Source organism: Bos mutus, chromosome 4 (assembly GCF_027580195.1).
Source record: "Bos mutus isolate GX-2022 chromosome 4, NWIPB_WYAK_1.1, whole genome shotgun sequence".
NCBI classification, from domain to species: Eukaryota; Metazoa; Chordata; class Mammalia; order Artiodactyla; family Bovidae; genus Bos; species Bos mutus.
The window spans coordinates 105,433,013-105,456,848 of record NC_091620.1 but is presented as its reverse complement, the minus strand read 5'-3'; the positions used below and the strand labels follow the sequence as shown (position 1 = coordinate 105,456,848).

At 39.7% G+C, this 23,836-nt stretch overlaps 1 protein-coding gene across 6 annotated transcripts in view; it reads left to right on the top strand.

The window, feature by feature from the left end:
• DYNC1I1 (dynein cytoplasmic 1 intermediate chain 1) overlaps positions 1 to 23,836 on the top strand; it is a 410,283-nt gene that overhangs the window by 79,015 nt on the left and 307,432 nt on the right. For 5 of the 6 annotated variants that reach the window (XM_070369823.1, XM_070369822.1, XM_070369825.1 and 2 more), the window contains exons 3-5: positions 2,275 to 2,389; positions 5,124 to 5,214; positions 21,193 to 21,252. In XM_070369823.1, the coding sequence (XP_070225924.1) occupies positions 2,275 to 2,389; positions 5,124 to 5,214; positions 21,193 to 21,252 (266 nt within the window). The remainder of the gene's footprint in view (positions 1 to 2,274; positions 2,390 to 5,123; positions 5,215 to 21,192; positions 21,253 to 23,836) is intronic. The other variant, XM_070369824.1, reaches the window with a different exon arrangement.

Genomic DNA, 23,836 nt, shown 5'->3' with positions numbered 1-23,836 from the left:
TGTGGCAAGCCTGGATCTAGATGTGAGGATATAGTTGTGAACAAAATAAACACATATCTATTCTCAGTGAAGTTGACAGTCCAGTCAGTCATGGCTCACCTCTTCACTGTAAAACCATGATATGCCATTTTGGCTTCCTGAGACAAATTTTGCTTATCTTGGTTTTTTTTTTTTATTTATATTTCAGTAGTGACAGTGCTGATTCCCTTTTTTTTCATTGCCCCACTTTCCCTTCAATCCTTCTTTTAAATTTATGACAGGGGAACATTGATATAGATCATCACTCTGCAAGGTCCTTTTTTAAAATCTTAGTTCTGTCTTTGCCTCTGGGCTTCCCAGGTGGTGTAGTGGTAAATAAACAGCCTGCCATTGCAGGGGACGTAAGAGACACGGGTTTGATCCCTGAGTTGGGGAGATCCGCTAGAGGAGGGCCTGGCAACCCTCTCCGGTATTCTTGCCAGGAGAATCCCGTGGACCAAAGAGACTGGCGGGCTCTAAAGACCATAGCGTCTCAAAGACTTAGACACAGCTGAAGTGACTTAGCATGCACACGTCTTTGCCTCTGTTGTATGCATAAACTTTGGAACTTGCTAGTTTAAATGTTAAAATTGGGAAAGAAAGTGAGCTTTCATATCTTCCAAGATTAAACTGCCATTTCAGAAATCTCATGGATACATGAGAGAGCCTGAATCTTCTACATCCTCATTAGCCCTTATTGATCCCCATCATGTCAGTTTTCCCTCTGATGACAGAGAGCCAACTCATTGGAAAAGACCCTGATGCTGGGAAAGATTGAGGGCAGGAGGAGAAGGGGGTAACAGAGGATGAGATGGATGGCATCACCAACTCAATGGACATGAGTTTGAACAAATTCCAGAAAATATGAAGGACAGGGAAGCCTGGTGTGCTGCAGCTCATGGGTTTGCAAAGAGTCAGACACGACTTAGTGACTAAACAACAAAGACATCACATACCTGAGTGTATTTTAAGCCCGAGGTGAATAAAACAGAAGCACTGAGCCCTCACTGTGTGCAAAGATGCATTCTGTTTCTAGTGGGTGTATGGGTTACCATCTGGGCGTAAGTCAAAGTTGCATGAACGCTTTCTGTTGCATATGCCACGACGGAAATTATGCTTTTCTGCTTTGAAATGTTCTTTGTATTCCTGAAAGAGGTAATGTGTCTGTGAGGGAGCCCAGCTTGCCCCCGGAGAGGAAGGTGTGTCTGATAAGTGGATAATTGGCTTTTGACAGACTCTGAGACAGTCTCACTCCTGGAAACTCACAAAGCCTTGTTGTGAAGTAGCTGCACATCAAATAGGATGTGATCGTGTTTCAGATGTGGGGCAAATGCCTTGTCTTAAGTAGTAATTGTGTTCTGAAAAGGAAAGAAACCCGAGCATTTAATTCCCCCCAGAATTCCACCGCCAACCTTCTTTAACCCATATTTTGGCTTGTTGCTATTTTGACTTGTTGCTTTTCCTTTAACTTTCCCACCAAGCATTCTAGTTTCCTCATTTCAAAGAGACAGACTGGGCATCAGAAGCTCATACAAAGTGTGTCTTCCCCAAGAAAGCACATGGGGAAAGAGTATATCTCTCCTGAAGGACTTTTTGTTTTATATTTTTCCATGTGCATAATTTTCTCCTTTGCGTTAATATGTATAACAGAAGCCTATGAAAATCAGAATTATGTAACAAGACTTAGATAAGTCTTGTTCACATGCCTTAATAAAAATTTTAGTCTGGTTTATTGAAACCATGGTAAACTTAGAATACTGATACAATAATGTATTTTACAGTTACAGATTTTCATAACTAATCTTACAGCCAGACACCAATAATTCCTTGTTTGCATAATCCCAAATGTGAGGCATGAATATTACAAATGCACACTCATCAAGAACTGATAATATGTCTTCCCAGAAGGGACACGGGTATCTAAATAACTAGACAGATTTATTTTTTTTTGTTTAAATCCACATCCAAGTTAGAAATATTTTGTCTTGATGGTTTCTTCTGAGACCAAGTGAGAAAAACTCTCCTCTAACGTGTGATAGAGGCAGAAAAAAGCCTTCAACCCGAAGAGAAAGTACTGGGTTAGTAGTTATTAAATGGAGCAGTTACATGTTGTTTTTCATCCTTTATACACACGTTTATATCTATTTAGGGCTTTTGCCTGGTCTTCGCTGCCATTCATTTACCATTTTCAGTTTCATCCAGAGGCATACATTTAGCTCGGTTACTCACTTTCTCACTGGCATCTGCTTTTTGTAGGCTGACATGCAGCAGAAGAAAGAACCCGTTCCAGATGACTCTGACCTGGATCGCAAACGCCGAGAGACGGAGGCCCTGCTGCAAAGCATCGGGATCTCACCAGAGCCCCCTCTAGGTACTTTAGAGTGCTTTGTGTTTTAATATAGCCTCAGATTTGACTTGTGTAGGATATACCATGTCCAGCGTTTACTATTCTTTTACATCTCCTTTTGTTTTTATGTTTTAAGAAATGCTTTGGCTTATGGCTCAGGTGTATTTATTTTTGGAATTGGGGGCTGGAAGGAGATAGGAGGACAGATTGTAGAGTGGTTAGCAATTGGCTGCTTACTGGCTGATGCTGCAGTCAACCTAACCCACTGCATTACTGTTAGAGTGTCTTACACTTGTTAAATGAGTTACCACTGGTAAATACCAGAAATCACAAGATGAAGAAGAAAAGCTTCATTTCCATTGCTGAATCCCAGCCTCTCTCTGCCAACCTAAATACTGTGAATCTGGTTATGAATTTCATAACCACCCCAGGCACAGAGTTATTCTATGATGAAAATAGAATGCTCGGTGGGAAACTTAAAGGAAAACTTGAAATGGTGGCAGATTAGCAGCTAATTAACATGTTTAAATTTCTTTGACTCTGTTGTGTATCTTGGTTTCATTGCTGATCGGCGTCTTTACTGCAACACCCTTCCTCCAACTCATTCATACCTGGTTACTTGTCCACGATCTCATTTTATTCAGGATTTGGATGTTGAACTATTTCTTTTATTTTTGTTGAAGGTAACTTGGTACATAATATGTTTATTCTGTCATTATACATCACTCATGTGATAAGTTATTTTATTTTTCTTTATCCATTTGCTTTCCATACATTTCAGAGTAATCCCAGGGTGTCTGTAAAACTACATGATATCCAATATAGTAAAATAAAAGCTTTAAAAATAATACATATAAATAAAGATAGTATCAGATCCCCTTTTATAAATCGTTCATCATTTAATTCCATCATTGGCTTTTATATTAACATAAATTTTCATTTATTTCCATAATTACTTAAATTAACAATAAAAATTATCCCATGAACAATAAAATGGCAAGTGTGTGTATCAATATAAGTAAAAGGGCAAAATATAATCATATAAATTATTAAGTGTTTCTGGATATCATTCAGTACATACACACTAAACTAAACACCATGAAAAAACATTTTATGCTCAACCTCAGGGTGTACTAATAGTAAGTAAAATCATATGTCTAACAATGATATAATAACCCCCAATAAGACGTTGATTATTTTGTTAGTTTCTTTGTGGTATGGGAGATGTAACCCACAGGATATTTGAGTGATGGGTCTTCTATGAGGAGCTGACAGACCTTTTTATTACTTAGTTGACAAGTAATACATGTTAGACCCTTGGCAATTATATTTTTGCCTCAAAATAGCCTTTGAAGTTCTGCTGCAGTGTGAACACTGGTTAAACACAACCGTAGAATATTTGTTCTCCCCTAACCTGCGTAAAGCCAGCAATTAAACCTTAAGAGCTAAACAGTTTAAATATCCCTAAACCATGACCAAATTCTGAACTATCCTGTCATCCCTGCCAAAGGGCTCTGGCAAAAGTGGAGCCCGTTTTCAACTTTTATCCATCCCTCCGACTTACCCTCTGACTTACTGCAAAGGGTAATCAGTGAATTAATTGTAGAACCACGTGAAAATTCCTAGTTTCTTGACAGATCTGCCATTGTGTTATAGGATTTGGGCAACATAGTTAAACCCTTTACCTTATTAAATAAATAAAAGGAAATTGCACATGATTGAAACCAAATGGGAATCTACACTATGTATTGAAGTTTCTTGCTGCCCATATGGCTTCTCTGGCAAGAGTGATACTGAGATCCCGTTCTCATCTGGCCTGGAGCCACCTTGGCTATTTGGTGCAGCTTCTATCTGAAGGACGTTTGGCTTGTATCTGAAAGATAGAGGGGGAAAATCCATTTGCATTTCCTCTAATTTATTTTCTTTTATTACCCTTGCTTTGAGAGTTCCAGTCTGCACTGACCTTGCTCTTTGAACCTGTTTCTCCTGTCTCCAGAATGGCGGTTTGCCTATGTGTACACGGCAGTGCTTTCTAGAGCTGCCAGATGCAAAGAACACAATTCCCAAACACAGTAAACAGTGCAAGGGATGCAACTATTAATTAAGTGTAAAAATAAAGCAGCCTGGAATTGTGCTTTGTTTTGAAAGAGATTTTTAAATTATTGGGTTCAACATTTACCCTTTACTCTAACTGTCGTTTAGTCTCTCATAGCAAATGCAGTTTATACTCCACAGACAATAGACTTTCCTCCAAGAAATGCAAAACATGCAGCAGACTTTTCTGACTCCCTGTGACCTTCTAAAATTCCTCAGAATCACTTATTTCATAATCATTTAAAGTTTTATAGACACCTCGTTTTATTTTGAATAGGTCACATCTATACTAACAAAATAAAGTGGAGCATTAGAATTATCTGGATAGTTCATGCTAGAGAGGGATTTGCCTTGAATTATCCAGGTAACTGTTTTGATTCTCCATTTTACTTTGTTAAGGTGGACATGGCCTTAGAATCTCTAAGTTAATTCTGTCTAAATTCATTTCAAATTTTAATTTCCAAAGTATGAAAAATTCACTGGACTCTTTTCCTTTTCTTTTCTTTCCTTTTTTTTTTTTTTAAATCCTTATCCCATCTCAATCTCTCCTGGCCATACAATCACTTTAATTTGAGCCCGTTTGTTTTGATTTATCTGACACTGCTCTTCCCAGTGCAGCCGCTGCATTTTTTAACATGGGATACCTGTTATTTTCATTATTTAGTCCCAACCCCTATGTCTCCCTCCTCGAAATCAGTGAGCACTCCCAGTGAAGCTGGAAGCCAAGACTCAGGCGACCTGGGACCGTTGACAAGGTAAGAATTGTCCCTTCACAAAGGCCGTGGTGGGATGTCAATAATACCTCCCTCCCTCTCCCCTAAAAAAAGGCAAGAAACCAAAAGTCTGAAAAACCACACCATTCCGTTGCATGTGGTTAACTGTGCACTCCTCTTTATGTATCAGTCATTTTTTTATGTTTACATTTTGGTGGCTTGCTATTTTTGGTGACATAGGATTGATTTTGAACCCTTGAAGTGATAAGTATCACTCTTTCGTGAATAGGCTAATTTGACACCATGTGTCTTATTTGACAAAGCACAAGCATATCTATTGGCTTCAGTTTAAAAGAAAGTAGGGAAGGACCAAAGACAAACGGAATATATATCTAGCTTCTCATTATTCTACCTGGGTTTTGGTTTCCATGAGAATCTTTGTAACACTGAGATGTTGTAACCCTAAATTTACTTTTTCAAAAGTCTTGTTTATTTGCTTAATAGAGTTGACAAATTTGAGAACTCGGTCCCCAAAGTGTTTTTATTATCATTATTAATTATTATAATCATCAGGATTAACTGCTTCATTTTTGTCAGTTGCCAAACTTTTATTACACTAGGTATATTCCAAGATTATGTAACGAACTTCTCAAGGCCGATATAGACATTCTCTAATTTGACCACTGAGGGAATGTCCAAAATGTAGCAGTGTGACGGGAGAAAGGAGATGGCTCATTAATATGCACGGGGTCATGGAAACATTCTTAATCCAGGTGTCCTCAGCAGTATTCCCACATGTGGGTGCCCATAGGCAGGCGATAGAGATGAGTGGGGAGTGGGGCCTTTGGCAGCTTGTTAGCTAGCACTCCCTTTATAAATCTCAGATGGTCTCTTCACAGCTCTTGGGCTTGTTGAGCTCAGATGGGAACATGGACCAGTTTTTCCACACTTTTCAATTTTTCATGAGAAGCTAAGAATGCAAATATTTATGCAACAGTCTCATAGACATTAAGTGTTAATGACTTTGTTAAAAGGAGTTGTGGGCTAGATTTGGCTCATGAGTTGGTGATGTCTGACCTCTCTGACTTTTGAAATAATCATAAAGCATTTTAATAAAGTTTCGATAAAAGAAGCAATCATCCACAGCCCCAGCATTCTAACAGATCAGCCTTTGTCTTGTCAGGGTACTTTTTGATCCTTATCTACCTGTGTATATGTCTTGCTACTGTATATGCTCCTGGAGGAAGTGAAGTGAAAGTCGCTCAGTCATGTCCGACTCTTTGCAACCCTATGGACTTATACAGTCCACGGAATTCTCCAGGCCAGAATACTGGAGTGGGTAACCTTTCCCTTCTCCAGGGCATCTTCCTAACCCAGGGATCAAACCCAGGTCTCCCACATTGCAGGCAGATTCTTGACCAGCTGAGCCACAAGGGAATTCCTGGAGGAGAGGTATACAATTTTGCATTTTTCTCTGTTCATTTAACACCTTATTATGAGCATTATCTTCTGATGGTCCTTTGTTTTCAGAAAAGCCTCGGCAATTTTGGTAGAGGAAAACAGAAATGAGAATAGGGTTAGCCTATGTTGTAGGATTTTTAGCTTTCTGAAATCAATACATAAGACTAAAATGATTTCACCAATACCTGTCTGTTCATGAATTTCAGACTTGAGTGTTTTGTCTTCATAGGTCTTTTGAAACAGGTTGGACACTGCTTTCAATTTGAGAAGAGCGAACATAGAGGCTTTTGTGGGCACCAGGCTGGTTTGTGTTAACAAATCGCCTTTGTGATTTGGAGTAGCACACGTCTTCTCCTCATCTTTTGCTTTGAACACTTCAAAAGGTCTTTGAGGGTGGGGGAGGAAAAGTAATAATAACACAGCGTGTAAGATCTAACATTTATACAAGAGCTGGCACAGTATAATCACGTTCCTTAGGGGGGTCCATTGGCCTATCATTAAGGTAATATTTTTGCCTGTTTCTGCACAGCGATGGCATTGTGTCAGTGATGCTTAATGTCAAGGGGCTCCACTGGCAGTGTTAAATACTATTACCGACTTCATAGTCGACGAGCCCTTTTGAAAACTTCTGGAGAAAGTTGACTGATGCTGTTAGCACTCTGGGGACAGCAGCAGTTATTCAATTGGAGGGAACCTCATTCCTTTCCCCTTCTTACATGATTTTTTAAAATTAACCACTTTGGAAGAGGTGCTATCTACTTCCACATCACACAAACTCCACAAACTCCAACTAGCTTCAGTTCTCTATAGAAACATTCTGGCAAGAGTGGGCAACTGGAAGTCAAGGAGTATATCCCTTGCTAAGTGCAGGTTTCATAGCGATGCAAAGAAACTGGCATTGAGGAAATGATTTTTCAGAAGAACTGAGCACAGGCTTGGCTTGAGAAGGCATTAGGAATAGCTTAGTAAACTGTGCCCTTGTTTTGAACTTAGGCACATTCCATGCAAATTTATGTTTTTGTTTCCATAAAGTATATATGCGAGTAAAATTTCAGAAGAATGTTATATTTCAGTTTTTTAAATTCTACTTGGAATGTCTTTTTCTGTAGAAGAAACATCTTTGAAAGCAGTTACTGTTAACTCTAACACTGCGTAAAACACGAGACTGAGAAAAGCACTTGGTAATTCCTAAGAATATAACTCTATAGCCATAAATTTGCATATTTGTGTAGAATTTGGACTTTTTGAAAAATGGAAAATCTTGCAGAAGATAACTTAGGAATCAAAGCAACACATCTGGTCCTACCTAAAGGTGCACATAAATTCTGCCATTCACTTGCCAGACTTTCAAACCAAAACTACAGTTTGCTTTGCAGAACCAGAATTAGCAAACACTTCTTATATAACCCCTGTAAGTGGTTAATTTGGAAATTGGCATACTTAATATGCCCTATTATAAAGAAAAGGTTAAATAGTGCTTTAAACATATGAAATATAACAAAATTTTCTTTTATTGATTTTTAAGAGCAGTTAAGTACATTTTCTAAACTGAGTGAATAGAGAGTAGACGTATTTAACATTTTTTCAATTATACCAGTGTAATTTTTAAACTTATAGTATCATAATTTGTGTTCCAATTTCTGCTTCTGTAGTTATAGCCTGCTTCTCATTTACAATTTACATTTGTTGTACTTTTCTCTTTCTCATAATTAGTTTTGGTAGAGTCAATTAATCATTGCTTGTTCAAACATACTGAACAAAGAATAAGCTCTTGGGTTTCAAAAAATTAACCTATTAATACAAAATTTGAAAGACTAGTTTTACATATAAATGTAGATGGAAAAAAAATCCTAAATATGTTGTTTGCAGCTGGAATCCAATACAGTATTAAAAGGATACAATGTTATGCTTAATTGTGTTGGATTCAAAAATTCAAGGATATTTTAATATAGAAAAATGCTACCTTAATTCAGCATATAAAAAGGTCAAAGAGGGAAAAGTAAATATTGCAGTATATACTGAAATGGTACTTGCAAAATGTAAATATCTAGTCTCATATTTTAAAACTTAGTAAACTAGGAATATAAATGTTTTTCTCAATATGATAAAGAATATTAATTTCAAAGCAAGAGCTTACATCTTTGATACATGAGAGTGAAGCATTAGCATTTTATAGCTCTTAAGGAATGATTTATGTTTAGTTGAATACATGTCTCTCTTCCTCAGGAAATGATAGGTTCCTTGCAAGAAGGGACTAAGTCATATTTGTGGTTGTGTCCATATGATAGGTGTTAAACATTTATTGAAAGAATCAAGTATCATCCTACTTTTTACAGGGCATGGAGGCACAGAGAGAATAAATAATTTTCTCAGGTTCACGCAGGACATAGCTACAATGCTAGGTTTGAACCTGGGCAGGTCAATACAAGTTTCCACAATCTATACCTCAGCCCTACATCATCTCTAACAGCAATCGCTGTGTGATACACAACCTACTCCATAAGGTAATCGTGATTAAACAAATAGTATCTGTAAAGCACCAGGAAAGGAGTCTGACATATATTAAGAATATGTGAGTTTTAACTATTAGGTTGATGAAGAAGTAATTGTGGTTTCAGACAATGAATTCTAAATCATTAGAACTAGGCTCAAACACATTTTTATTAATCAAAATAGGAACCATTACAATCAATACATTTTTGCCAATGAGAAATGTTTGTTTATTCCTGTAGCATAAAAACCCATGCTTCAGGATTCAGGGAACTCTTGGAAAGCATTTTCTTCCTCCTGCTTGCTGTGGAAGCATTTTGCCTGAAAATGGTTTTTGAGATGCTTCAAGGCAGTGGTTGTTGGTTGGTGAGAGGTCAGGTGAATATGATGGACGAGGCAAAACCTCGTAGCCCATTCATTGAACTTTTAAAACTGGTTATGCAATGTGTGGTCAGGCATTGTCAAGGAGAAAAACTGGGCTCTTTTTGTTGACCAGTTACAGGTCATTTTGTTGACCAGTTACAGGTCAACTGCAGGCATTGCAGTTTTCAGTACATCTCATTGATTTGCTGAGCACACTTCTCAGATATAACGATTTTGCTGGGATTCAGAAAGCTGTAGTGGTGGGCAGCAGACCACCAAACAGTGACCATGACCTTGTTTTGGTCCAAGTGTGGTTTTCAAAAGTGCTTTGGAGCTTCTTCTTGGTCCAACCACTGAGATGGACATCTGCGATTATAAAATCCACTTTTCATCACACGTCACAACCCAATCAAGAAATGGTTCATTGTTGTATAGAATAAGAGAACACAGCACTTCAAAACGACGATTTTTTGATTCTTGGTCAGCTCATGAGGCACCCACTTACCCAGCTTTTTCACCTTTCCAATTTGCTTCAAATGCCTAATGACCATATAATGGTCGGTGTTGAGTTCTTTGGCAACTTCTCATGTAGTTGTAAGAGGATCACCTTTGGTGATGGCTCTCAGTTGGTCATTGTCAACTGCCAGTGGCCACCCACTACGCTCTTCATCTTCAAGGCTGTCTCTCCTTTGCCAGACTTCTTGAACACTTCTTGAATGCACACTGCACTGTGCATTCATTAGTAGTTCCCAGGCTGAACGTGTTCCTGTTTCGAGTTGTGTCTGCTGCTTTATGACCCATTTTGAACTCAAATAAAAACATCGCTCAAATTTGCTTTTTGTCTAACATGATTTCTGTAAGTCTAAAATAAATGTAAAATACACAGTAGGTAGTAAGTCATTAGCAAAAAAAATAAGGCAAAAAATGCTCATTAAAATGATATATGCTGCTGCTGCTGCTAAGTCGCTTCAGTCGTGTCCGACTCTGTGCGACCTCATAGACGGCAGCCCACCAGGCTCCCCCGTCCCTGGGATTCTCCAGGCAAGAACACTGGAGTGGGCCGCCATTTCCTTCTCCAATGAGTGAAAGGGAAAAGTGAAAGTGAAGTCACTCAGTCGTGTCCAACTCTTAGCGACCCCATGGACTGCAGCCTACCAGGCTCCTCCATCCATGGGATTTTCCAGGCAAGAGTACTGGAGTGGGTTGCCATTGCCTTCTCCAATGTGTGAAAGTGAAGTCGCTCAGTCGTGTCCGACTCTTAGCGACCCCATGGACTGCAGCCTACCAGGCTCCTCCATCCATGGGATTTTCCAGGCAAGAGTACTGGAGTGGGGTGCCATTGCCTTCTCCAAAATGATATATAACATAACCATATTTATTTAAAGATGTACTCCAGTATCAAATGGCAAAGTTCAGCAATGCAAAGCCGCAATTACTTTTGCACCAACTTAATATCACTGTTTGATTTACCCTAATCCTTAATTCCTAACCTTCAGATATTTGACCAGAAATGAATCTATTTAAGTGATAATAATTCAGCCCACATTTATTCTTATGGACATGGATGGCTTACAAGGGACTTTGCTTTAGGGCTGTTCTCATGTTTGGCTGAGACTCCTTGGGCTTCCCAGTGACAAAGCTAAATTAGAGAACGCATTGGCTTGTGGAAACTAGGAGAGTATTGACATCATAAAGTTTACTGTACCCCAGGGCATGGGCTACACACTGTCCAAAATTTGATTTAAAAGGAATACTTTCAAAGTGATTTCAAAGTTAAAATATGTCTCAATATGATAACATATTGTGCAGTCTCTTACTACATAACCTCCTTAACTAGATAGAAGATGACTGATGTTTGAATTTTGTGACAAGTGGCTTGGGTGGATGGATAGTAATACAGTAATTCAGTTGATTTCTGTCCTCCTTTTGGACCATCTATGGCCTAAATACCATCACTAAGTTTTCTACCTTCCAATCAGTCAAGGACACTCAAGCACCCCCCCATTTATTTTTAATGATCTCTTATTATAGAAATAATATCAGGTCATTTTATACAATTAGAAAAGATAAATGAGCAAAAGTAGAAAAAATTACATTCCTACAAAGAATATGCATTGGCATTCTTAATACCTTAGTGTATATTCTTTCACACAAGATGTATGTCATCATATATATGATAAATGATGTCATACTGTACAAACTGAAGAACTTGCATTTCTATTCAAGTATTTCTATTTTTCCATTTCAGTACATTTTCAACTTATCTACTATATATACCATCTTCAGATTTCCCCAGTTGCTCCCAACATAATCCCATTATATTAAAATTGTCTTCTTTCCCAGCTGTCAATACCTATCAGCTAAAACCCTTATATCCTTGATTTTCTGTACAGAGGTGAGGCCTCTCCCAAGGGGACCTTAGAGAAGCAGAAACAGAAGTGTCTTCTGAAACCCTTAACAGGAGAACAGAAGTATAGAGGGAGTGGATTAGGGTTCTTTGGGGCTTCTAGCGTCACGTGCATAGCAGACCAGAACTGAAACTGATGTCTGCAGATACTCTGCTATTCAATTTGAATGGTAGGCTTCCATATAGTTCATATTGTTTTATATTGAAAAAATACTTGGGGTAAAATTCAGATATTTAATTTTCTAAATAATATTTAAATTCAGATATTTAATAAACTCTACCTTTCCCTGATCCACTTATTGCCTAGTGAACTCATGAATAAGGCAATTAGAATAATTTATTCATGGTCAACTTGTACTGGCCGCACCTGGTCACCACTTTTTTCTCGTGATTTGAGGAGAGGAAAGTGTGTTCAGGGGCTCCGTGAGCTTAATGCCCAACACGAAATCCTCAGGACTTTCAACTGCATCCACAATTGGACTCCATTGGATTCTCTGGCACTCTATGAACCTCAATGGATTTTTACCTCTTTTTGGTGAAACCATCCTCATCTTTTAAGGTGCTCTGATAACTCAGAGGCTAAAGGCAAGATGTTAAGGAGGTTTTAGTAAAGGTGAAAAAGTACAACTCAATAATGCCAAACCTAGGGGGGAATTTAGTAAGACTATTAAGATTTTGTATATACAAAATTCATTAAATTATCTTTATGTAAAGAGGAGTTGGCAGGATGCTTGCTACCAGCTAATTGGACTTCAGGGAGACTGAAAATCTCTGATTCAAGGCTATTTAAAAGTCACTGTCTTTACAAATTAAAATAAATTGTGTACTATAGGATTTTTTTTCTTTATGTAGCACATGGACTGACTAGTTAAAAATTGTTGCTATCTTGTCAGGCAGAGACTACTGTATATAACCATATGGTTATAGTATCAGGGTAAGCATTTATTTTTAGCAGAGTTGCTGAGCTTTCTTCCAGAGAGACAACTTACTGGATAGCAGGTCCTTTATGGAAGATTTGGGGAAAACACATCCTTTTTTTCTGATGGGAAGTCTTGCATTTCTCTGAATCCAGCGCAGATGGACTTCCTGCGTGACTCAGAGTGGCCTGTGTCAGAGCTCCTGGTTAGGGCTTCGCTGTTAGCCAGTGGAGGGAAGATTCTCACCCAGCCAATTAAGAAAGAGGCTTGGTATAAGTATATGTTGCACTGTTCCAGTTTTATTTCTGACATCAGAAAATCTTTATCATCATCACTGCCAGTCCAAAGTAAGGAAATCATTGAGGCTGGAAAGCAAAACATTAACTAATTATTTAAATGTCATTCTTAATTAATTGACATCACATTAACGATTCTGAAAGGCTGAGTGATATGATAGATATTTAAATGTCTTTGTTATTCAATGTATTCCTTTTGGAAGTGGCACTTAGAGAAACAGTTTGGGGATGACACTGACTGGGGATTTTCTCTTGGGCACTATGTTCACATTGGCCCAAACTTTTCTTTGTCGGTTTAGTGACTAGTGATTTGTTTGATATAGAAGACATGTGAAGCAAGAGTCCAGAAAAACTCTGGGAGTCAGAGTACCCTGCCCTTGAGCAATCTTTCTACCTCTTCAAGATAAGCTTTCCTTCTTCAGTATGGAAGTGAGTCTGAAAATTCTTCTGGAACCATGTGATGGCATCATGCCACACAGACTGAGTTCTTCAGAAGTGGCTTGCAGAGATGAAGGAAATCAGACAGACATGCCCTGATGTATGCTCTCATTTTTTTTACATAAAGAAAGTAAAAACTGTTTCTTAGGGAACCAACTTGCCCTCATACTTAACACCTATCCGCAGAAAATGCAGGTAAAGACCATTCATTTGTTCATTCGTTGATCACATTCATTCAGTAAACAGTTAAGAATCTATCGTACAACACAATAAATGCTAGACCTGCAAGGAAGACAACAATGAAGGAATTCTTCTCTCTTCTAAAGATCCCACTTCGAGTAAATGACATATTTAATTTGAAGCTGTCTGAGGATATGTTTCTATGTAGTTCCAGCTCTCGAATATTTGTACTCATAGAGGTGAGCAATAATATCATAAAGCATTATTCCCAGGTGCAGTTAATTTGTATATTCTTGTGGGACAAGTGCTTGTGATTCATTACTTAGAGTCTTGATATTAGGTACTTGGTAAATTTATTTATTGAGGTAGGGGTGTGTGGGTGTGTGTGTATGTGTGTGCATGTGTATACACACTTATGCACATGCACAGTTTGCAGAAACCTCAATGGGATGGGTGCGGGGTGAGTGAAGAGATGAGGACCCAGGTAAAAGCTGGGTAGTGCAAGGTTGCTGGGCTAGTTGCCAGAAGTGGCCTTTGCTCAAGGGGAGCTGTTGGAAGTGGTCAGAGCACTCAGATACAAAGCAAGGATTTCCTAGCAGAAACAAGGCAGAAACCAGTTACTGGGCTCAGGGCAGAAAGGCAGGTGGGACTCACAGTGTGTTTGTCTTGATGCTGAGGCCCCTGGGCTTGGTAACAGTGCTCCTTATATCCTTCAGACCATCTGTACTTGGTTTTAAAGCTTGATGCAGGGCTACTATTGAGGTCAAGTGGATTGCAGGTTGGCAAAGAGAACTGTGGGATAAGAAGCGCAGTCCCATAGAGAGACAAGCTATTTGTGAATGAGGTTATTGAGGACAAATATATTTAGAGAATAAGGCATTTGAGCTGGGTCTCACATGGTGGCTATGCTTTGGACAAGTAGAGATGGGAGAAAGGGCATTCCAGATCATATAGAGGGAGAGGTGGGGGAGAGGAGACATGTGGGGTATAGAATGTGTGTGAAGGAGTTTGAAAATACATCAGAGTCTGGGAGGCAAGTATGGCCTTGGATTCCTATTCCTATATTTGGAGCCAGGAAAATATTGAATTTACCTGGAAACTTACTAAAAATACAGATACCTAAGGCATAGATCTGAGTTGAGGTCTGGACCACTGCATTTTTGTAATGCTTTCAAGATTTGAGGATGTGTTTGGGGGAGCCATAGATCTGATAAAAAGGACAGAAAATGTGAATGAGGATTGTGGTGCTAGAGAAGGAAAGAAAAGCCTGATGAGACAAGAAAAGGTTAAATGCTTTTGGTGTTACGGATGGATATGCCCAAAAAGCATGTGGAAAGGAAGAACTTTGAGTTCAAGGATGATGAGGACTTCAGGGTTATCTTTTGAAGAAGATATGTGGGCATCTTGGAGATCATCTGTAGCTATAGAGGTGAGGGGAGAAGAAATTACTCTGGTTGGGCAATGTCTGTCTTTATGGGGATGGAAAGAATAAGGACCCTTCCAGAGGTATAATGAGAAGTGAAAAAGACATCAGAACATTTAGGGTCAGGAACACTAAAAGAAATAACATGCTTATGAAGGAGCCAGTAGTCACCAGAATCATAGAGATCAAGTATGAGAAACAAGAATAAGCCATGGGATGTGATGGGTTAGTGGTCGTCATTTTCATCATCATCATTTTTGTTATTTACCCCTTGTGCTGTTTTATTTCCATAGGGTGAGTTCCTGGGAGTGAAACGAGTTCCAGAGTAATTCTGTGTTTGTGATTCTTGCTCCACGCTGGCGTGTTGCTTTCCCAAAGAACTGTACTAATTTAAAATGCCACCGGCAGTAGATGAGAGTGCCTCAGCCACGTTGAATATTAGCATTGCAAATGATGGATTTTTTTCTTTTAAAAAAATTTTTATTAAATTTTATTTTTAAAATTAAATCTGTTTATTTTTAAATGAAACAAAGATGAGTATTTTTAATGATAAAAGGTACAATTCACTAAGAAGAGAGACATCATAAACCATTAGACACCTAACAATAAAGAAACAAAGATACAGAAAGCAAAATCAGAGGAAATATAAGGGAAAAGAAAATATATAATCACAGTGAGACATAGTAACATTTTTCTGAGAATATCAAATGCAGAAAAATAAGAATAGGAGCATCTTAAATGATGTCATTAATAATTTAAATATGATAGATTTCTATTTATATTAATCTTACAGCCTACACAAATATATTTAAAATTTTGTATTTCATATGTTATTAGATGTCCATAGGACATTTAGAAAAAGTGGCAGAAAGATAAACATTGCTAAATTTAAAAAAATATAATTCTTCTTTTTGTGATTCAGTTATACATATACACATATATTATCTTTGAAATTATTTTCCAATATAGGTTATTACAAGATATTGACTATAGTTCCCTATGCTATACAGTAAATCCTTATTGCTTGCTGCATATCTATTTTTTTAAATTAGAAATCTAGCATTCTGTTCATACTAAGTCAAACAAATGGAATCAAAATGGCAAATGATGGTTCTTAATGACTGCCTTCCAAGTATTTATCAGACAACTCTTTCTTATAACCAAAACCAAAAAACAAAAAAGGTAAGAGCAAAGATGCTCTTTAAGGGAAAAATATTAAGACTGTCTACTCTGGAGTCTAAGAAAATGGGAAGAAGACTGGAAACTCCTAACGTGCTCTGAACAGAAAGAAATTAACCACTAATCAGAGAGTGTGGTTATACAACACAGACATCATATCTCTTACTCCTAAGTTATGCTTTCCATGGAGGGCCAGGGATTGTTTTGCATTGTTTGAATTTTTACTTCCTTCTATCTAATAAACTGAGTCAATAAGATTGGGCCAATGAAGAGAGACTTTTGTAGGAAGCTGGATAGTAAAAGGGTGTGATATAAACTTCTGTTTGTCTCTTAATGGGTTCACTGCTAGTTTGAATAATTTTAGTGTCTGTCATATTCTTTTTCTTTATAAGAAATATTGAAAAACAGGTTGTTCCACAGATTATTGACTGTTATATGGTAGGCCTTTTTAGATGAGATACCAGAGGCTACACTGTTCAACATGTTTAGTATCCAATAAGTGAGTGATTATTTACCATGGTGTGGGAAGATCCTGTATCTAGAAGTTTGAAACAAGTTGGGAAATGTGACCTTAAAGTCTGTCCAGCTGCCAGTCCAACCGTAGGGCCGTGGAGCCATGATGATGCCACATTAGGTTAGAAATCACTAGGTTATTCAATATCTGTGCAAGTAGCAGCTTCCTCATGAAAAAAATCCTCCTGTGGATCCTCAGAGAGTTAACCTAAGAAATCAACCTACAGATGATCAGAGCAGATCAAATACAGCTCTTAAAAATGAGCAAACAAAACCAAGATGGTTTCCCAGACAGGAAGAGTAGACAAAATTTAATTGACAGAATTAAAGATTACATTCAGCAAAACGGGTTCTGTTGGTCATCCCAAGAAATTAGGGAAAGTGGAGGCTCTGGCAGCAGTGAGTGGTGGTCTAGTCCTGTTATAAAATGTGGACATGATGGGCATAGGACAGGGAGAAGCTTTAATAGTTAAATATTCATCTTCACTTGTTCTAATTCTAAAGACACTGCTAAAGTCTGACTTCCCAGAAGTCAGTCTTCAAGGAGAAGACTTCTTCAGGCTTGTATAATTGCTCAGCCTGGCATTTGCTGTTCCTGTGACAGATTGGTGACTTGGCATCTAAAATATAACTGATCAGGTCTAGTAGTCTTACTTTAAGGGTTCAATGTGTTCAGGTGAGTTGTAGGTAAATAATAGAACAGCTGTGACCACCTGGGAGCTGCCATACTCTTCCCTTGCCTGAGAAGAGAGAAAAAGGCCCCCAAATTGTCCCATCAGAAACCTGAACGCAAAGGAGCTGATCCCAGCTCTTATGAGGGAATGCTTCTCACAGTCAGCCAGAGCCAGAGGCCACTCCTCTGTCTATAGCCAAGGAAGTATCCGTAAAGATAAAAGGTTTGGACCCCAGAGATAAGTGAACAGCAAGGGTGAATCATTGTAATGGATTCGGTCACTTCCATCATTTGAAAGGGATGATGGAACTAGTGTCCAGGGCCAGAAAGAGCTGCTTTCCTTGGACAGAGAACGAGTGCACAGCAGCCGTTTTCACCCCGGCTGTACAGGAGAGCGACTGAGCGACTTCACTTTCACTTTTCACTTTCCTGCATTGGAGAAGGAAATGGCAACCCACTCCAGTGTTCTTGTCTGGAGAATCCCAGGGACGGGGGAGCCTGGTGGGCTGCTGTCTATGGGGTCGCACAGAGTTGGACATGACTGAAGCGACTTAGCAGCAGCAGTACAAGAGAGAGTTTCAAAAAATCTGGATGCCTGCGTCCCACCGCAAACATTCTGATTTCATTGGTTTAAAAGTGGCCTGGGCGTTAGGCCAGCGAGTGTGAATCACTTGTTTAGATGCTGATGTATTTGAGGATCAGTGATGCTTTCTGCCTGCCAGCTAGTGGAAGCAATAGTCTAGCCTCGTTAGCTATTCTCTAATGGTGGTTCTAGGATCAGCTGTGAGCATTCCCTGGGAACTTGTTAGAAATACAGATTCTCAGCCCCACCCCAGAACTACTCGAATCAGAATTTCTGGGCTTGAGGATCAGCACCTGTATTTTAACAGTCCCTCCCAGTCATTCTGATCCATGTCAGAGTTTGAAAACCACTGATCTAAGTCCAGACCTTACTACTCGAAGTGTGGTCCACAGCCCAGCAGCATCTACCCTGCTAGGAGCTGTTAGAAATGCTGAATCTCAAGCCACCCCAGACCTACTAAATCAAGACGGGCATTTTAAACGATATTCCCAGGTATCTGTGCATTAAAGTTTAAGGAACACTGGGCCTCCTTGGTGGCTCAGACAGTAAACTTTGAGAAGCACTGGTCTCAGAAACGGGGACCAATTAGTGTTCTCACCAGACTTTAGTTGTCATCTTTCAGTGCCTTTAGGTCAGAGGACACGAGCATAACCGGAACTTACAAGGGGAGCTTAGAAACTGCGTTCTGAGACCTCTGCAAGAGGTGCTTAGGTGGGCTCCATTACATAGATGGGGCGTTGTGTCAAAGAAACATTGGTAGTAGATACAGTAGCTATTTCACGTTCACGGTAAATGTGGCCTAGTAAAAACAGCTGCTGCTGCTGCTAAGTCGCTTCAGTCGTGTCCGACTCTGTGCGACCCCATAGACGGCAGCCCAACAGGCTCCCCCATCCCTGGGATTCTCCAGGCAAGAACACTGGAGTGGGTTGCCATTTCCTTCTCCAATGTGAAAGTGAAAAGTTGAAAGTGAAGTCACTCAGTTGTGTCTGACCCTTAGCGCCCCCATGGACTGCAGCCCACCAGGCTCCTCCGTCCATGGGATTTTCCCGGCAGGAGTACTGGAGTGGGTTGCCATTGCCTTCTCCTAGTAAAAACAGCTACTGTTTATCAAATACTTACTTTGTGCTGTATAGGTGTAATTGCATGCAATGCCTATAGAAAACCAGAGAGCATCCATCCATCCATCTGTTCAACTATTATTGTATTATATAAGCATGCACTGTGGGACAAATTGAGAAAGGAGCACTGACATATATATATATATACACACACACACACTACCATATGTGAAATAGGCAGCTAATGCAAAGCTGCTGTATAACAGAAGGAGCCCAGCCTGGCTCTCTGTGATGACCTAGAGGGGTAGCATGGGGGTGGGGGGGACAGGGCGGGAGAGAGGCTCCAGAGGGAGGGAATATAGAAGGAGAGTTATAACTGATTTGCATTGTTGTATGGCAGCTGTATTTGCATTTTTGTATGCCAATACAACATTATAAAGCAATTATCCTGCAATTAAAAAATCAAGAGAAATAAACATGCATCCCAGGCATGGGCCTAGGCATATTCTTATAATTTAGGGATGTAGCTCTTCCTGCTATTTTGAGACTTAATTCCAGAGTTTAACAGCAAACAGTCATAAATACACTGATGTATAATAAAACCATAGGTAAAAATATCTTATGAAAAAAGTAAAGCAGGATAAGAGGACGGGATGAAGAGTGGCAAGGAAGTGCTGCTTGCGGGAGGTGGTGAGAGAAGGAAAGCCTCTCTGGGCAGGTGACATTTGAACTGAGACAGAAACTAAGCAAGCAGAAGCATGAGCCACATGGCTCTTTGGGGGAAAAAACATCAAGGGGGACACAGTGAGGGAGAGGCTATCCCTTAGAGATGGACTGCGGAGAGAGCTGCAGGCCAGGTCATGAATTGTCGCATAAGCCATGGTAAATCCTTACAGACAAGGAAACTGAGCAGGCTTCTCAAACTTCAAAATGCCCCCGGATGACCTGGGGCCTTATTAAACTGTAGTCCAGAGTCAATGAGTCTGGGTGAGATCTGAGTCTCGGCATTTCCAGCAAGTTCCCTGAGATGCCGATGCTCCTGGTCCGTGAACCACTCTCAGGGTAAGCACGAGGGTGCAGGGGTTGAGAACTGAAGCAGCATGTCCACTATCACAGAGCTGGTAAGTCACAGAGGCAAGATTTGAATCTCAGGTGCCTGACCCCAAAGTCCCCGCTGTCCGTTGGCTGCCTCCCAGGTACTTAAGCCTCACTCACCTGTTAACTATATACCATGCAGGAAATTTAAAGGGCCTACCAGAGAAAGGTCCTTGTGTGTGCTGTTCATGGAAGAGCTCCTTTTATGTGGTGGAGAGATAACAAGGGAAGTTGATAACTATTGGTAACCTTGGTAACCATTGATACTTTGTGCTAGCTCTTGTGAAGTACTTAGAAGACATTAAGACATTCCTGGCATCTTGCGAGACATATGATATTGCCATTTGTGACCATCTTGGTGTAATACATAAGAAACACCAAAACACCCATGAGCCTCGAAATCTAATGCACTGTAATTGCAGTCACTGACCCAAGGAAGCCAGTTATTCTCCAGGCTCTGCAGTCATGCTCTGCCTGGCCCAGCCTCCCCAGATGCTTCTACTCTGGCCCATTCAAACCCTTGCAGTTGATCGCCATCACTGTGGGAATGCTTGCTGCTCCCTGGTGTGGCTTGGCTCTGGGGTTCATATGAAGCAGTTTACATGCTCCAGTCAATCATGCTTCAGTATAGAATGAAACGACAATGAAAAGGGGGTGTGTGGGGGTGGTTGAATATTTTGCTCTGGGTTTTCTTCCATGGAAACAACTGTAGCTTCCAGTATCAAGCAGTTGTTCCAAAGGAAGGACGGCTTCTCTTTCTCTTGTCCCTTGATATCCATGGGGTCTTCCTGGCTCCTGGGGGCTGTGGGGGTGACAGAGGGGAGATGTTCTGCGTACATATTGTATATGCTGTTGCCTTGATGAATGACATGGTTTGGTTTGGTTCGTTTCCCTCCCCTTTTGTTAATTCTCTGTGTTCTTCTTCCTTTGTGCTGCGCGATTAGGACCCTGCAGTGGGACACAGACCCCTCAGTGCTGCAGCTGCAGTCAGACTCAGAACTTGGGTATATGTCTGCTCTTTTGTTACTCCTTTTATTATTTCTTTGCTACGGTTGTGTTGAAAGGCCGGAGCCGTTGTTGCTCTTGCCTTTTTCCCCTTTGTTGAATTTCCAGTTTGATAAGTTTATTTCCTTCTGTTAGTTTGCCTTCTGCAGTTACGCTTTGAAGAAAGTCTCTCTTTGTGGAAAACACCACAAAAAGATGGCTTTTGACACCCCCTCTTTTAATTCCTAGTATTGCAAAACAGCCCTCCCCCAAATGAAAATTACAAGCATATCACCATGCCTCTGCTTCGAGGTGGGGCGCACAAGTTCTGTGACGACAGATATGTTTAACTTGATCCTCGCCATCTTCCCCTTGACTAACAAGTTACCTTAAGTTAATCTTTGTCTAAAACCAGTATGAAAATGTGTCTTGTTTGTTGCCCTTTCACTTTTTTGGGAACTCACAATTGGCATTTAATTTGAATCCAGTTTGAGGGTATAAAGATTCCTGTTAAAGAAAAAAATAACGCTTTGTTGAATGCCTCGATATTAAGAAATCTCAAAATTATTTGATTATGGATAATGTCTCCTGCATCCTAAAGATCATTTTTTTTTTCAGGTGGAAATGTATGTTAAAAGGTAGCCTCAAAATTGAAAATTCTTCCACAAAGAATAAAATGCACAGGCAATTCCTGGAAACTTAGTTTACTTCTGTTCCAGGGTTAGAGTTAGCTGATTTCATGCAGGAGATGTTTCCAGTGGGTCCTAGCTGTGCGCAAGCTTAGGAGCGCCGACTATGTGCTTCTTTTCAACTTGCTTTGGTGAATTCAGATCATCTTGAAATCAGCCATGGTAGGGGTGTTTACACCACAGAAGCTGACAAATGCTTCAAACCAGGGCTTATTCCCTTTCCCTCAAGCAAGTTATTGAACATTTACCAACATGCCACTGGGTACCTCCATATGTGAGTAACAGATTTTATTCCAATATTTTGTAAAGCTATTACTTTTTATTTCTAAATATAACCTGATGAATCCTGATGTGGGCATTTATTATTTATTTGAATTTCTGAGATTTCTGGGCTTGTATCTGTGAGTTTCTATCAATTTTAGTACCTACTGTAGACATGTTAAGTTGAAGGGCTATCTTTATGTTAGGTTAAATGCCATCTGCTGTGTCCCTTTATGCATGCAAAAGTTTTCTGCAGACTCTTAACACTGCTAAGCCAAAGAAATATCCTAACATTTTGGGTAACTGATACACTGTTTTTTTTTAACACTACTAAATTATTGGCTGTTGAGTTATAGAGTTCACTGTATGTTTTATTTCCACTTGTATTATTTAAATAACCAAAAAAAAATATGGCTTAAATCAAGCAGAAAAACAATGAATACATAATATATTACTGTTCAGGGGAATTTCAGAGAGTAATTCTTCAATATTTCATTGTGGTTTTTATAACAAGGAGGCTAGAACTGGCAGAGACTTTGCCGTATGCACTTAACAGATTTTTTAGACAGATTGTGACATTGGTAAATTATACGTGCTGGTGTGGAACAGTTAGGAATTTTCCTATTTTTATCTGTTTTCCAGGCAAAAACTCAGTTAACTATGCAGATGAAAAAGTATCCTAGGGAGATGGCATATCTGTGACTTCCACCTTGCCAGCCATATTTTATTTCAGAGTGGACACAGTGAGTCAGAGAACAATGGGAAATGAGACTTTTTTGTGGTTTGTCTTAGAGTTTGGAAGGAATGTTCAAAGAATATTTGAGAGAGGAGGTTGTTTCAGTCACGTTACAATTTCAAATACGGATTTAATGAAATTTTCTGTCTTGTAAATAGTCCTGTGCAGGCAGTCTTCCTGTCACACATGTTTTTATGAAGTATTGTTTGTTGTTCAGTTGCTAAGTCGTGTCAACCTCCTTTGTGACCCCATGGATTGTGCAGCCTGCACAGGCTCCTCTGTCCCTGGCATTTCTCAGACAAAAATACTGGAGTAGGGTGCAATTTCCTTCTCCAGGGATTCTCCCCAACCCAGGGATTGAACCCACATCTCTTGCGTCTCCTGCGTTGGCAGGTGGATTCTTCACCACTGAGCCACCAGGGAGGCCCTTTATGAAGTATGTCTCAGGCAACAAGAGTTTTGTCAAGACATGTTCAGTTCCTCTTCTTGATTCTGCGCATAGAGTTGACCATAACACATAACTGGCTCTGTCAGCTGATTCTTTTTTAACAGCTTTATTGAAGTATAATTAACATTAAAGACATGACACACATTTGAAGTATTCAGAATGGCAGGTTTTAATGTATACGCACTCGTGAAGTTGTCACTGCAACCAAGGTAATAAGCAGAGTCATCGCCCCTAAAGGTTTTTTCCCACCCCTTTGTCATCTTCGCACCTGCTTCTCCCCCTCCTCCCAGACACCTGATCTGCGTTATGTCCCCGTCCCTTAGTTCACATCTCCGAGAATATCATTGTAAATGATATTCCCTTTCACAGTAAATGTGGCCTAGTAAAAACAGCTGCTGCTGTTAAGTGGCTTCAGTCGTGTCCAACTCTGTACGACCCCATAGACGGCAGCCCACCAGGCTCCCCCGTCC